This window comes from Mobula hypostoma, chromosome 22 (genome assembly GCF_963921235.1).
Source record: "Mobula hypostoma chromosome 22, sMobHyp1.1, whole genome shotgun sequence".
Classification (NCBI taxonomy): domain Eukaryota; kingdom Metazoa; phylum Chordata; class Chondrichthyes; order Myliobatiformes; family Myliobatidae; genus Mobula; species Mobula hypostoma.
This window is the reverse complement of record NC_086118.1, coordinates 41,335,403-41,349,700: the sequence shown is the minus strand read 5'-3', so window position 1 is coordinate 41,349,700 and position 14,298 is coordinate 41,335,403. Positions and strand designations below refer to the sequence as shown.

The 14,298-nt window shown below is 41.8% G+C and overlaps 1 protein-coding gene across 3 annotated transcripts in view; it reads right to left on the bottom strand.

Moving 5' to 3' along the window:
• Positions 1–9,135: 9,135 nt before the first annotated feature.
• LOC134360308 (E3 ubiquitin-protein ligase rnf213-alpha-like) overlaps positions 9,136–14,298 on the bottom strand; it is a 178,173-nt gene continuing 173,010 nt past the window's right edge. For all 3 annotated transcript variants that reach the window (XM_063074524.1, XM_063074523.1, XM_063074525.1), the window contains exons 74-75: positions 12,739–12,917; positions 9,136–10,064 (exon numbers count right to left, since the gene is read on the bottom strand). In XM_063074524.1, the coding sequence (XP_062930594.1) occupies positions 9,920–10,064; positions 12,739–12,917 (324 nt within the window). In that variant the 3' untranslated portion in view covers positions 9,136–9,919. The remainder of the gene's footprint in view (positions 10,065–12,738; positions 12,918–14,298) is intronic.

Here is a 14,298-nt window from a genome sequence, read left to right as displayed (position 1 = left end):
GAAATACTTTGTATCAGAATTGACTGTGGGGGCACAGAGTCCATCTCCTCTGCAGTTAAGCTGACTCGGCTAGGATTCTTTGGAAGTCTCCCATCTGAATACCAACCAGGAGTGAGTCCTCTTAGAGAATGAAATTACATTGGATCCGGTGTTTCCAGATGAGCACCTTCCTCACACTTACCGCATTATTCTAGATCTCTGGATTACTGGGAATCATCGTGCTGTTACACCTTTTGCACCACATTTTATTTCAAAAACTATGGATGACAGAACTCGAAAATGCGGCGAGCACGTTGGTGCATCGAAGGTGGCCGCAACTCCCAAGGAGCTTTGACTTAGGTTTTGACAAGAATGGTGAGACTTGGGACTCAAAGCTGCCGCCTCCTGGTTGGAAATGTGATCTAGCGTGACTGAACTCGCAACGATGTTTGACAGAATTCCCATATTTGCAGTTTCTAAAACCTAGAAGGAAAAGAGATGCAAAGGCTAGGAAATACCACCACCCGCAAGTTTCCCTTCAACTCCTACATCGTCCCGATTTGGATGCAAGTCGTGCATAAAGATGAAAGATTAGATTTGTTGGTCACATCTACATTAAAACACGGAGACATACAGTGAAACGTGTTGTATTTCATCAACAACTAACACAGTCTGAGGATTGTGTTGGAGGCAGCCTGCAAGTGTTGCTGCGCTTCCAGCGTCAAAATAGCAGACCCACAGCTCTAGAACCCTAACCGTACCTCGGTCAGGTTGGGCACGGTAGCATAGCGGTTGGTGCATTCGCGCCAAACCTTACCAAGCAATCAACCTAGCTGAGCAGTCAATAACCAGGAGGCAATCATTGAATGTAACAGGGAGAAGGATTAGAATACAGTACCAATTTTTTCATCCAGTGGACCCTCAAGGGTGATGAAGATGAACAACTTCAATTCATTTAAAATAGAGGACCTGGGTGAGTTCTTTAAGCTCTGACTAAACACTATGGATTGAGATCTAGGATGTGGGAGCAATCTGTATTGCTCTTTATTGGTCTGCAAGGTATTTTAACCCAATTGCTTCCATCTGGGACATTCATGATTCTGTCGAATAATCTTTGCAACAATGAAGTGAAAACTATTTTCCAGCTGTGCTGTGCCAGTGTATCTGCATGCTGTCCTCATGAAGTCAGAATAACATTTTAGTAACATGATACACAGTGCCACCTGGTGAGAAAAAACATTAATACTGGAGATAATCAGATTAGGATGTCTCTATCATTGCTGTCTATAGAATATTCCGCCTGCTCATTGCATAACATGGGTACAGGCACAAGACTGAAGCTTTGCGCGACACTTTTTCAAAATGATACACTTGACAGGACTTTTATTTTTCCCGTTGTCTTCTAAACGTTGTTGTATTCTGAGTGGCTTTGTTACATTAGGAGTTTTTGGAGATTTTGTATTCTGAGCAGCTGATTAGGAGGTTTAGCATCCCACCTAAAACTCCAGCAGCTTTCTACATATGTACCACAGAGAACTCTCTGACTGGTCGCATCACCATCTGGTATGGAGGCACCAATGCACAAGATCAGAGAGAGCTGCAGAGGGTTGTGCACTTAGCCAACGCACATCATGAGCGGCAGCCTCCCCACCATCAGGGCCATCTTCAAAAGGCGATGACTCAAGAAGGTGGCATCCATCATTAAGGGCCCACACCAACTAGGACATGCCCTCTTCTCATTAATACCTTGGGGGAGGAAAAGGTACAGGAGTCTGAAGACACATACTCAATGTGTTAGGAACAGCTTCTTCCCCTGTGCCATCAGATTCATGAACCCATGAACACCAACTCACCATTTTCCCCTCTTTTTGTACTACCTAATTTTTTATATATCCTTTTTGTAGTTTAAAGTCATTCTTATGTATTTCACTGTGCTGCTGCTGCAAAACAATAAATTTCATGATGCATGTCAGTGGCAATAAATCTGATTCTGATTTTGATGTCCTTGTGCTGAGAAAAGGACAGGGTGACTGGCCATAATCTACCCTGGTATTCTACCAACCACACGGTACAAATCAGGAGCATTTTGGAATACTCTTCAATTGCCTGGCGAATGCTGCTCCCTCAAAGCTCTTTGCCATCAGGATAACGGTTGAATTGGTACTCCTTCCTTCATACCAAACACTCATTCCCTCTACCAATGGCTGTAGCGGGTGCTACATTAAAAAAGCACACCTTAGTCACTTAACCGGGATCAGCTGACAGCCTCGTCCTAACTTATGACCACTCCCGCAATGAAGGACAGGGGAAATGGGGACAGAGGCACATTCCCACAGGTTCTCCTCCACATTTCATATCCTCTTGGTAGTGCATTCTCAGTCCTTTATTGTTTCTGACCCCAAGTTTTGGAATTCTGTCCACTTAACCACTGAGGGAACAAATTCACCAGAAGGAATGCAACTGGTCAAGAGGACAACTCACCTTCACCTACAAGAGAATTAAGGCCCGGGAATGAATGCAGTCTGTACCAGTAATGCATTGTTCACAGAAAATGAGCAAAACCAACAAGAGCCTACTGCTTGAAGCCAACCTGTTTGACAGCAGCAAGACCTAGGATGGTAATATAGTGTGGGGTGGGTGGTTTGGAGACACTAAAACAAGCCCCATCAATAGAAGGACATTCAGAGACTTTCAAAAACTGTTTAAAAATAAAAATGCGTCTACAATGTTATGAAATTACTTTTAAAAATTGTATAATTAAAAAACAAAAGCAGTTTTAGACAATGGTGAAACTGAAGGAAAATCAGTAAAGATGTAAATGACCTCAAACTAAAGCGAGTCCCTCACAGATTTTCTTCACCAGAGAGGATTCTTACCTTGTGTAGGTTCAGCAGCAGATTTCCCTATATAACTCCCACCGTCAGCAGCTGAATGTCATGAATAGTCACTGTGTCATAGAAAGAGGCCATTCAACCTGAACTGTCTGCATTAGCCATATTAATCCCACCTGGTTCATAGCCCTTTATACCTAAGTGATTCAGCTGCATATCTGGAAACTTTTCGAATGCCGTCAGAGACCCAGCTTCAATCTCAGGTAATGTTTTCTGTATATTGAAGTCAAAGTAAAATCTATTATCGAAGTATGTATATGTAACCATCTAACATACATTGACGTTCATTTTTCTTGCAGGCATTTGGCAGGAAAATAAAGAAATACAATAGAACCTACCAAGAACTATACATAAACAAAGAATGACAAACAACCAACGTGCAAAAGAAGACAAATTGTACAAATATGTGGGCACGTGGCCAAGTGGTGAAGGCATTGGACTAGCGACCTGAAGGTCGTGAGTTCAAGTCCCAGCCGAGGCAACGTGTTGTGTCCTTGAGCAAGGCATTTAATCACACATTGCTCTGCAACGACACTGGTGCCAAGCTGTATGGGTCCTAATGCCCTTCCCTTGGACAACATTGGTGTTGTGGAGAGGAGAGACTTGCAGCATGGTCAACTGCTGGTCTTCCATACAACGTTGCCCAGGCCTGCACCCTGGAGAGTGAAGACTTTCCAGCACAGATCCATGGTCTCGCAAGACTAACGGATGCCTTTACTGTACAAATAAAAATAAATAATACTGAGAACATGAGTTGTAGATTCCTTGAAAGCAAGTCTGTAGGTTGTAGGATTAGTTCAGAGTTGTGCTGAGTGAAGTTATCCATGGTGGTTCAGGAGCCTGATGTTCGTAGGGTAAGAACTATTCCTGAACCTGGTGATATATCACCTAAGGCTTCTTCTGTACCTCATGGCCAATGATTGTCATAAGAATAGAGCAAGGCCTGGATGATGGGGTCCTTGATAATGGATGCTGCCTTCTTGTGGCAGCACTCCATGTAAATGTGCTCAATGGTGTATACTCACTACCATCTGGGTGAAGAAAGTCTCACACATATCTTCCCTAAATCACTTTTCCCTTTCTTTTAAATCTATGTCCTCTAGTATTATGCACTTAAGAATTAATGTTGGAGTGCTACTGGCAAGATCTGGACTTGCAAATTGATGCAGGAACCCTGACATGAAAATACTGGCAGTTTAACCTCTGAACTGCTGGTGTTTCCCAGAAAAGTCTGATAACTTTTGTTAAAAACAAAGATAAGGGATAAATACCACCAAAGATACTACCCCGACTCTACTTCAAAATTGTGTCATTGTATCTTTTAGATCCACGTGAGGGGTTTGAAATAACTGGATGCATTTCCTATTGTGCTCTTCTGGAGCAGCAGCCTACAGCTTAGGCGAAACCTCTTAGAGCATGACTTGAACCAAGAAGATAATCTGACTGAGGGGTAAGAATGCTGCCGACTGATCCTCAATTGGGACAAATCAGAAACACAAAGAAATTACTGAATTTGTGAGCCACAGCTTTCCCTCAGTGAATGCATTCTTGTCTCACAACTGAACTCAATATGTCATTGCTGAAGTAGGTTTGGTGATTATGGGGTCATCAGGACTTCATGACACCCAAGACCAAAAATTGACAAGATGCTACAATCCAATATGTGTAATCTACTCAAAAGCTTTGAGTAACCTTTTTATCCATTTTTACCATGGTACATCACCAAGGCTGTTTATGATACAACAGAAATTCATTCCTGCGGAGGGGGTCCACAATCTGTATTTGTTCAGAGAATTACTATTAATAATTGAAACAGCCACTCAAATCAAATAAATAACACTTTTATCAGTTGTAATATTTCTTAAAATTATCCTTTGCAAACTTAAAACAGTCATTAAAGCCATTCAGGTCAATAAATTCCAAGTCTAAGTAGACAGATTATTTTAAAATACTCTGACAAAATAAAAGGAAATTAAATATGAAATGAATTTCATTTCTTAATGAAACACTCACAGTGAAAATGTATGAAACTAATAGAAAGGAAGTGTGTTACATTGACAAATTCCCTTTGGATTAAGTTGTCAGATGTTAGATCCATTTTCACATAAATCACATAATTTCTACATAAGTTGTGCACATAAATCAACTTTGCCTAGTTTAAAGTGTTAGGGATAACTTACTGCAGTAGTCTTCTGCATCATGGAATTGAAGGAAGATCTTGTTGGAGTCATGCATCCTAACGTGTTTATTTGTCTGTCATATTTCATATGTGATGATTTAATACCATTGTGTGGCATGTTTAACTCTTTTACTACTGAAATTGGACAAACAGAGATCTGTGAGCTTTCTAATTAATTCAAAGGTTCAAAGGTTCATTTATTATCAAGGCATACAACTCTGAAATTCTTCAATTCTCTGGGTAGGCATGACGGCAAGAAAGAAAAAGAAAGGCAGCACAGTTATCAATACTCTAATCCTGCCCCCCTCCACAAAAATAAGAACAAAAATGAAACAGGTACATCAACCCTCAAATCTCTCCTCCTGCACAAAGACTGAACAAAACGGAACGGGCACGTCGACATCCAAATCTTCCCTCCTGCTAATAAAAAACGAACAAAATAGAGCAGGCACATCAACTCCCAAATCCCTCCACCCACCCAAAAAAAAACAAACAAAACAGATCAGGTACATCAAATCCCTCCTCCCACACAAAAACACGAACAAATACGGATCGGGAACATCAACCCCTGAAATTAATTGAGCATTATATCGTGGGAAAAATATTGAACGTGTATGATTTCAAGTATTAGGGAAAACCAAAATTGTATGGGCAAGTCTCTGATCTTTTCACCAAAGAGGTCTGTGGAGCCTTAACAGCGATTTCTGCATTTTTGCAAGTCCCAGGTAAGTTACCAGTAGAGGGATAATGAAATGTTGTTCCCTTTTACAAAAAGGTCAGTAGTGCTCAATCCTGAAAACCACAGGATACTGAACCTTAACATCAACAGAAATAAAATTATTGGAAAAGGTTTCTGAGTTACATTTATTTAGAAGGGTACAGGCTGATTTGGAGTCAGCATGGTTTGGTGCAGCAGAAATCCTGTCTCATGCCCGTTCAGAACAAAGATGCAAAGAAATTTTTTTAGCCTGAGGGTGGTGAATCTGTGGAATTTGTTACTATGGGCGGCAGTGGGGGGTGTATTTAAGGCAGAGATTGATAGGTATCTGAGCAGCCAGGGCGTCAAAGGTTATGGTGAGAAGGCAGGGGAAAGTGGGACTAAGTGGGAGAATGGATCAGCTCATGATAAAATGGCGGACCAGACTCGATGGGCCAAATGGCCGACTTCTGCTCCTTTGTCTTATGGTCTTATGGATAAATATGGTTTACTTGGACTTCTGATGCATTTACCACACAGTCGGAGGGTCCAGAAGGTTAGGGCACATGGGATCCAAGGTGTTATTGCAAACTGTATACAGAATTGTCTTGGCAATGGGAAACAGAAGGTTGTGGATGAGTGCTTTTCTGACTGGAATTCTGCAACCTGTGTGGTACCACAGAGATCGGAGCTGGGACCTTTGTTGTTTGTTAAAACTACACTTAATGGCCACTTCATTAGGTGCAAGAGTAGAACCTAGTGTGGTCTTCTGGTGCTGTAGCCCATTCACTTCAAGGTTCGACATGATGTGTGTTCAGAGATGCTTTTCTGTACACCACTGTTGTAATGTGTGGTTATTTCAGTTACAGTTGCCTTCCTGTCAGCCTGAACCAGTCTGGCCAATCCCTCCTGAGTTCTATCATTAACAAGATATTTGTTTTCAGCACTCTCTGGATTTTTTTTGTTTTTCACACCATTCTCTGTGAACTCTAGAGTCTGTTCTGCATGAAAATCCCAAGCGATCAGCATTTTCTGAGATACTCAAACCACTCCATCTGGCACCAACGGTCAATGTCACTTAGATCACCCTTCTTCCCCATTATGATCTTTGGTCTGAACAACATCTGACCCTCTTGACCATGCCTGCATGCTTTTATACATTGAGTTGCTGGCACATGATTGGCTGATTAGATATTTGCATCAATGAGCAGGTGTACAGATGTACCTAATAAAGTGGCCACTGAGTGTGTATTAGCTTGGACAAGAAAGCAGGTGCACCGATTAGTAAGCTTGACGATGTCACGAAAATTGATGGCGTTTAAGCTCGTAGAGAGAGCAGTGAAAGGAAGCAGAGAGATGTTGAAAAGCTGGGTGGAGTGGTGGTAGATGGAATTTAATTCAGACAAGTGTGAGGCAATGCACTCTGGGAGACCAAGTACTAAAAGGCCATATATAGTATATGACAGGGGCGTCAAGAATGTTCTTGTACAGAGGGAGCTTGGTGTGCAAGTTCATCTTTCCCTAAAGATGGTGACAGAGGTGAAAAGGGTATTGAAGAAGTTATTTGTCATGCTTGTCTTCAGAGGCCAAGGCAATGAGTATTAGAGATGGGGTATCATGTTTCAGCTTTACAAGACCTTGGTTAGCTGCACCTACAGGACAATTACTACTACAGTACTGGGTACAGTTCAGGTATTGCACTACAGGAACAATGTGGTAGCGCTGCAAAGAATGCGGAAGAGATTCACCAGGATGTTCCCTGGAATGGGTGTCTGTAGTTACAAGGAGAGCTCAGAGCAGCTCGGTTTATTCATTTGGGACAATAGGAAGCTGACAGGTGACCTTGAGGTTTATAAAATCAAAGACTAGTCAGTCATATTTGGAGCTTGCAGGCCAACAGAATGATTTCTAAATCATTATAACGAAATAGTAAGGGTTCATTAAATGATAAAATAGACCATAAGATATAGGAGCAGAATTAGGCCAGTTGGCCCATCGAGTCTGCTCCGCCATTTCATCATGGCTGATCCCTTCCCCTCTTATCCCCAATCTCCTGCCTTCTCCCCATAAAATGGAGGGGACTGTTTCTTTTGCTGAAGTGGCCCAGAACAAAATAAGGCCTCATCTTGAAATTTTGGAACCAGATCATTTAGGAACGATGTCAGGATGGATTCCTTCAAAGAAACTCTAATGGAAGCCTGGGCAACTCCCCCACATGAAAACCATTAATGTCAGTCATTACATTTATCAGAATACCTTGAGTAACATTTTTGATGTCAAGTGTGTAAAACGTTGATAAGACAATGGCCTTCTGCTCCTCTTTCAGCAGATACCGCTTGATTTGCAGGAGCTTTGAGTGTTCTGTTTTTAATTAGAATACGGATTAGCCATGAACATGTTGAATGGTAAATGGGCAAAGTCTTGGTCCAACACCACACTGGGTTCTCCATATTTTCTTATGACGAAGTAAAAAATGTTTGGCTCATTGAGTCCATGTCAGTTCACAGAGTAATCCCAACCCCTGATTTATCTTCCCTGTACACTGTTCTCCCTATACTCCTATCAGATTCTGCCACTTATCTACACACTGGAGCCAATTTGTTTACCAAAACACAGATAAAGAAGGAAACCACAGCACATGGGGGAAATCAGTGAAAAATCAACAAATATTTCATCTGTGCATGATCCTGTTGGAAAAAGTCTTGAGACTTAACAAGCCTAAATGCAAAGAAACCAAATAAAATCGATTTGCACTTTCTTTCTAATGAAACAAAGATATCAAGACTTTGGTTCGCTTTGTCTTCCAATGCAAGTGGCAGTGACACCAAAAATGGAACGTCCACACTGAACCCCAGTGGACCTCAATTTAGATGGCTGTCGTCCTGTTAGAAAAGACTACTCATTAGGACCATAGTCCCAGTTTTGTTAAGTGTTGGAATTTTATTGTGATCACAATCACCAAGCTTCTAAGAGGTGGAAGAAAGAAGCCCAGTGAACAACTATAATGTTGGAGCTTACAGGTCAACAGAATTTGTATAATCAAATCCCTAATATCTTGTTGACAATGTTCTCCTCCCTTCTCCCCAGAGCCTGAACACGTTCCATTAATCACGCCCTGGGTGCCTTTTTCTCTGGGGCCACAATCCCTGCTCTGTAGCACCCGATTCCAAGCTCTTATTAAATTAAAACTAGATAGCTATCTATTGGTAATTGTACATGAGAGTCAATCATTGATCTCTTTCAGACTTTTCATTGGCAATAGAATATCCATGGCATCTACTACATGAACCGACAGATTAAAATCAATTCAAATCCATTCCTCAACAGCACCTTACCAGACAAGTACACTTAAATAAAAAATGTAAGCAGCTTTCTGAAGAGTTGTTTATTTTCATCAGCATCTTTCCAGCATTTTCACAAACAGTGCAGAAAGTAAAGCCCCTTGGCCCACAGAATTCACACAGACCATCAAACTCCCATTTACAGAAATTCCATTTTATTCTGCCCCACATTCCCATCTCCTCCCTCCAGATCCAACGACTCACCTCAACACTAGGGGCAAATTACTGTGGCCAACTAACCGAGCTGTGCAGTTTTCTTATGTGGGAGGGGGGAAAGTAGATCAGCTTCAGGAACAGGTGCAAACTGCAATAGACAGCATCAACAGGTCTGGGCGGGATTAAGGTGAGGCAGGACTTCCACCAACGGGGCCAGCTCTTCTATTTCAGATTTCCAGCAGCTGTAGTTTACTTTCAGGGAAGTAATTTATTCTCAAATTGACCCAGAAATGAATGCAGTCACATCTTCTGAGACTTCAGCATAGAACTATGTTACCTGAGAACCAAATGGTGGCATGTGTTCACTGCAGTAATTTGTGAAGCTGTCAAGTCTGTTATTCTATTTAACTGGCCTACCACTTTGTACAATTTTAAATGTACCATTTTGTAATCGAATATTTCCCATTGTATAACCCATTCAAGAAATTGAATTTTCTCCTTCTACAGCATACTTATTGTTAAATAATTCACTTACGAGTAGTCACCTGTGAAATTAGTGCAATATTGAATAAGAGCACTATTATAACAATCTCACAGTAAAAGAAATTTACCCAATTTTATCATCACTAAAACAGCAGTGCAGAAACGATGCTGCATATTTGCAAGAGTGACCCTGTCAAATGGCTTTCTTGAAATCTACTGCAAGTATCCATGTGTGGATTGCTTTGGCTAGAGTTATTCCATCAGAAAGATTTTCTTCCAATCCTGGGAGGGTGTCAACACCTTTGGTGTCCAGGTAATTTGAAAGAGTTTGATTGAGACTGAAAGAAAAACAAAATCAGTGTTACGAACATTAAACATTAAAGAAAGGTTGTATTTATGTAATCTCTCTCTCGGTCTCAACAAATCACAATCTACTTTACAACCAGTTATACAAAGGCAGCCACTCAGTTCATCATATTGTAGCACACTGCAGCACAGTTACAGGCCCTTCAGCCCATCTAGTCCATGCTGACCTATTGCTCTGCCTACTTCCATTGACCCACACCTGGACAATAGCCATCCATATCGCTCCCATTCATGTACTTAGCCAAACTTCGCTTAAATGTTAAAGTCAAACGAACATTCACCACTCCCACCACCCTCTGAGTGAAGAAGCTCCCCCCCATGTTCCCTTTCATCTTTCACCCTTAACCCATGACCTCTGGCTATAGTCTCACTGAACCTCAGTGGAAAAGGCATGCTTGCATTTACCCTATCTATACCCCTTGTAATTTTGTTTTCCTCTGTCAAATTTCCACTCATACTCCTATGCTCCAGGGAATAAGGTCCAAACCTATTCAACATTTCCTTATAACTCAGGTCCTCAAGTCCCAGTCTGTCAATTCAATCAAGAACCACCCAGACTTATTCTACCCAATAATTCTGAAGTAATCTGAGAAATTTGTCAGCCAATTTATGGCAACAAATTCTCATAAACGGCAATGTGATGACGACCAGAAAATCTGTTTTAGAGATGTTGATGAGAAATTAAGTATCACCCAGGACATTAAGGAAATCCTCCCTGTTCTTTGGATTTTTTTCACACAAAGTGATTGGAGTCTGGAAAATGTTCCCTGAAGAAGCAGTGGAGGCAGGTCTTACCAGGACATTTAAGAAGCATCTGGACAGATACTTGAACTGAAAGCTACGGACCTAGAATGGGCTTGGTGTAGATTTGTACAACATGTGGCTTGGACATGGTAGGCCGAAAGTGTGAATCTATGACTCCGTGTGGGTCTGCAAGGCTTGGATCAGCACCACTGCAGGGCAGCTATCCTTTGAAGGGCAAGGTTTGCTGAGGGGACTGATGCTGCACATTCTCATTTGATGTAGAAAATATTTTAAGATTTCTACTTCAATCAAAACGATCCACGTCCAAGCCACAGTTGGTATGTAAATGTCAGCCAGCCCTTTTGCCGGTAGCATAACATTTTGGATTAAATAAAAGGGAATAGCTTGCATTATGTAATTTCATTGTCTTTGTCCTAATATAAAGCGTGTTCTGTGAATAGCCAAATCACGTCCTGTTGGAAATTTTGGACCACATCAAACACTGAAAAACACCTCAAAAAATGTCATCTATTCACTGCATAACCCACCAGGAAAATCAGCCTCCAGTTTCTAAAGGTTTTTTCTGTGTCTGGCACCCTGATGCAAAGCAAGCCAGACAATAAATCTAATCAAGATTCAAAGAGGATGAGTTCATAAGGAAGGAAAAGAGAAAGAAAGATTGCAGCAGGGAGGGGCTACACCAAAAATATTAATGGGCTTACTTGAGTTTCTGCAAGATGTTAAATACAAGACATTGAGTTTTTGCAAAATGTTAAATAATTTTAAATTCCAACTAAAATAAAGAAATTCAGGTTTGAGGGCTCAAGAGTTTAGCTTTTTTTCCCAGGCCTAGCCATTGGTTCAAAGTTTAGCTGGCATTTAGAAAAATTGATCAAGCGAGATAGTATGAACAAACTCATAGGATACCATGATCAGGTGAGTTAATATATTGAGCAACACACAAAATGCTACAAAAACTCAGCAGGCCAGGTAGTGTCTATGGAAGGGAATAAACAGTCAATGTTTTGAGGTGAGACCCTTTATCAGTCCTGGAAAAGGAGAGGGAAGAAGCCAGAATAAGAAGGTGGGGCAAAGGGAAGAAATACAAGTTGGGAGGTGGGTGGGTTGCAGTGGTGGGGTGCGATGAAGTAAGAAACTGGGAGGTGATAGGTGGAAAAGTCCAAGGGCTGAAGAAGAAGGAATCTGATAGGAGAGGAGAATGGACCATGGGAGAAAGGCAGAGGGGCACCAGAAGGAGGTGAGGGGCTGGTGAGAAGGGATGTGGTATGAGGGGAATCAGAATACAGAATGGAAAAGACAAAAAGGGGAGGGGGAGAAGTTATTGCAAATTATAGAAATCAGTGTTCATGCTGTCAGGTTGGAGGCTACTCAAACTGAGTATAACATGCAGTTGATTGGATATATCAGTTGATAGATCAGAAGGACAATGTTCTCACAAATTAATAGATACTTTGAGCCTGATGTCTTTACACAATAGCCCAGAATTTCCAGTGCATGGAGAGTCAACAACACACAAACATACAGCTCTACTAATTTGGCAATCATGCAGACATTCTGAATCTCCTGTAACTTATCAGGGGATGACAGGCAATTCTCAAAAAATCTTTGGTGTATGAAATATTTTCCAAGGATCATTCTTGAAAACATTCAGACATTACACACAATTACCTCAAGCCAACCAGCAGGAAACTGAAAGACACTGAAGGGTTGCCATTTTTACATTTGATTCAATTTTATAATTCATTAGGGAAAATAGAAAGTAAATCAGGCAGCATTGGGAAGTGAATATATCTGCCTAACTTAATGTCTCTTTCAGATGCCGAGGAGCCGACCAGTTGCATCGTTTCCTTTAGGAACACTGTAACTACAGGTATACATTACCCCCAAATAGGTTGGAAGTTATCCTCGTCATTGCTCTGCGTAGTCTTCAGCATCAGGATCTCATGGAGCTCCCACAGAAATGCATTCACGTCAGTAGTTGCAAAAAATGTCTTCAGCTCTGCCTCTTCAGTAGGCAGCAAGCGCTCCTTGTAAGTCTCAGGGATTCTCTCAAATGGGTCCTGTCAGGGTGAAAAGAAACAATGTTAACTCCAACTCTCTGAATTTTCAGGAACACTGGATGCGACTAGAATCTTAGTTGACTAATTTGGATTCCATGCTGAAGTGACCACTATTTTAGACTATAAATATAAAATAGTCACTGATACGTCCAAAAGAACATGCTGCCAAGGGGAATATTCTGAGCATACGGTACAGGTAACTTCAAGGAAAAATTAAGTAAGCACATTAGGATGAAAGGAAAGAATATTAACCTATGCAGTTAGAAGAAAGGTCAAGAGGATTCGAGCGTGGAGTGAAAACACCACATGGAATCATTTAATCAAATGCTTCCTTTCTCTGGTGTTAATACTCCATTGGAGCATGTTAGCCTGTTCATTATGGAATAGTGTTCGAATGTAATATATAACATATATACACATTAGAACACCAGACAGCCACGGTAGTGTAGCGGTTAGCGCAATGCTATTACAGCTCGGGATGCAGAGTTCAGAGTTCAACTCCTCTCTTAAGTAGTCTCTGCACGTCCTCCCTGTGCAACACATGGGTTTTCTCCAGGTCCTCCAGTTCCCTCCCACAGCATGCAAAGACGTACCAGGTAGGCTAATTAGTCATTGTAAATTGTCCTGTGATTAGGTTAGGGTTAAATTGGGGCTGTTGGGAGAGGGAGAGAGAGGGAGAAAGGAGGGGAGAGGGAGAGAGGAGGGGAAAGGGAGAAAGGGGGAGAGGGAAAGGGAAAAGGGGAAGAGAGAGGGAGAAAAGGGGAGAGAGAGGGAGAAAAGGGGAGAGAGAGGGAGAAAAGGGGAGATAGAGGGAGAAAGGGGGAGAGAGAGGGAGAAAGGGGGAGAGAGAGGGGAGAGAGAGGGGAGAGAAAGGGAGAGAGAAAGGGAGAGGGGAGGGAAAGGGGGAGGGGAGGGAAAGGGGGAGGGGAGGGAAAGGGAAAGGGAAAGGGAGAGGGGGAGGGAAAGGGAGAGGGGGAGGGAAAGGGAGAGGGGGAGGGGGGGGAAAGGGAAAGAGGTTAGAAAGAGAGGGAAGGAGAGAGAGACGGAGAATGGAGGGATTCCCAGGCATTCTTGTTCCCAACTGTAGTTGGTTCAATGGACAAACAAAATCTTAACAAACAGCAAATCTCACTCTCAAAAACAATTTTAGAATTAATCATAACAATAATTATACCTTGTAGAGTCGTGATGATGCGATACAAGTGAGATTTACAGTATACATACAAGAGAATCTGCAGATGCTGGAAATCTTGATCAACACACACAAATTACTAGAACAGCTCAGCAAGTCAGGCAGCATCAATGGAGGAAATAAACAGCTGACATTTCAGGCTGAGACCCTTCATCAGGACTGGAGAGGAAGAGGGCAGAAGCCAGAAGA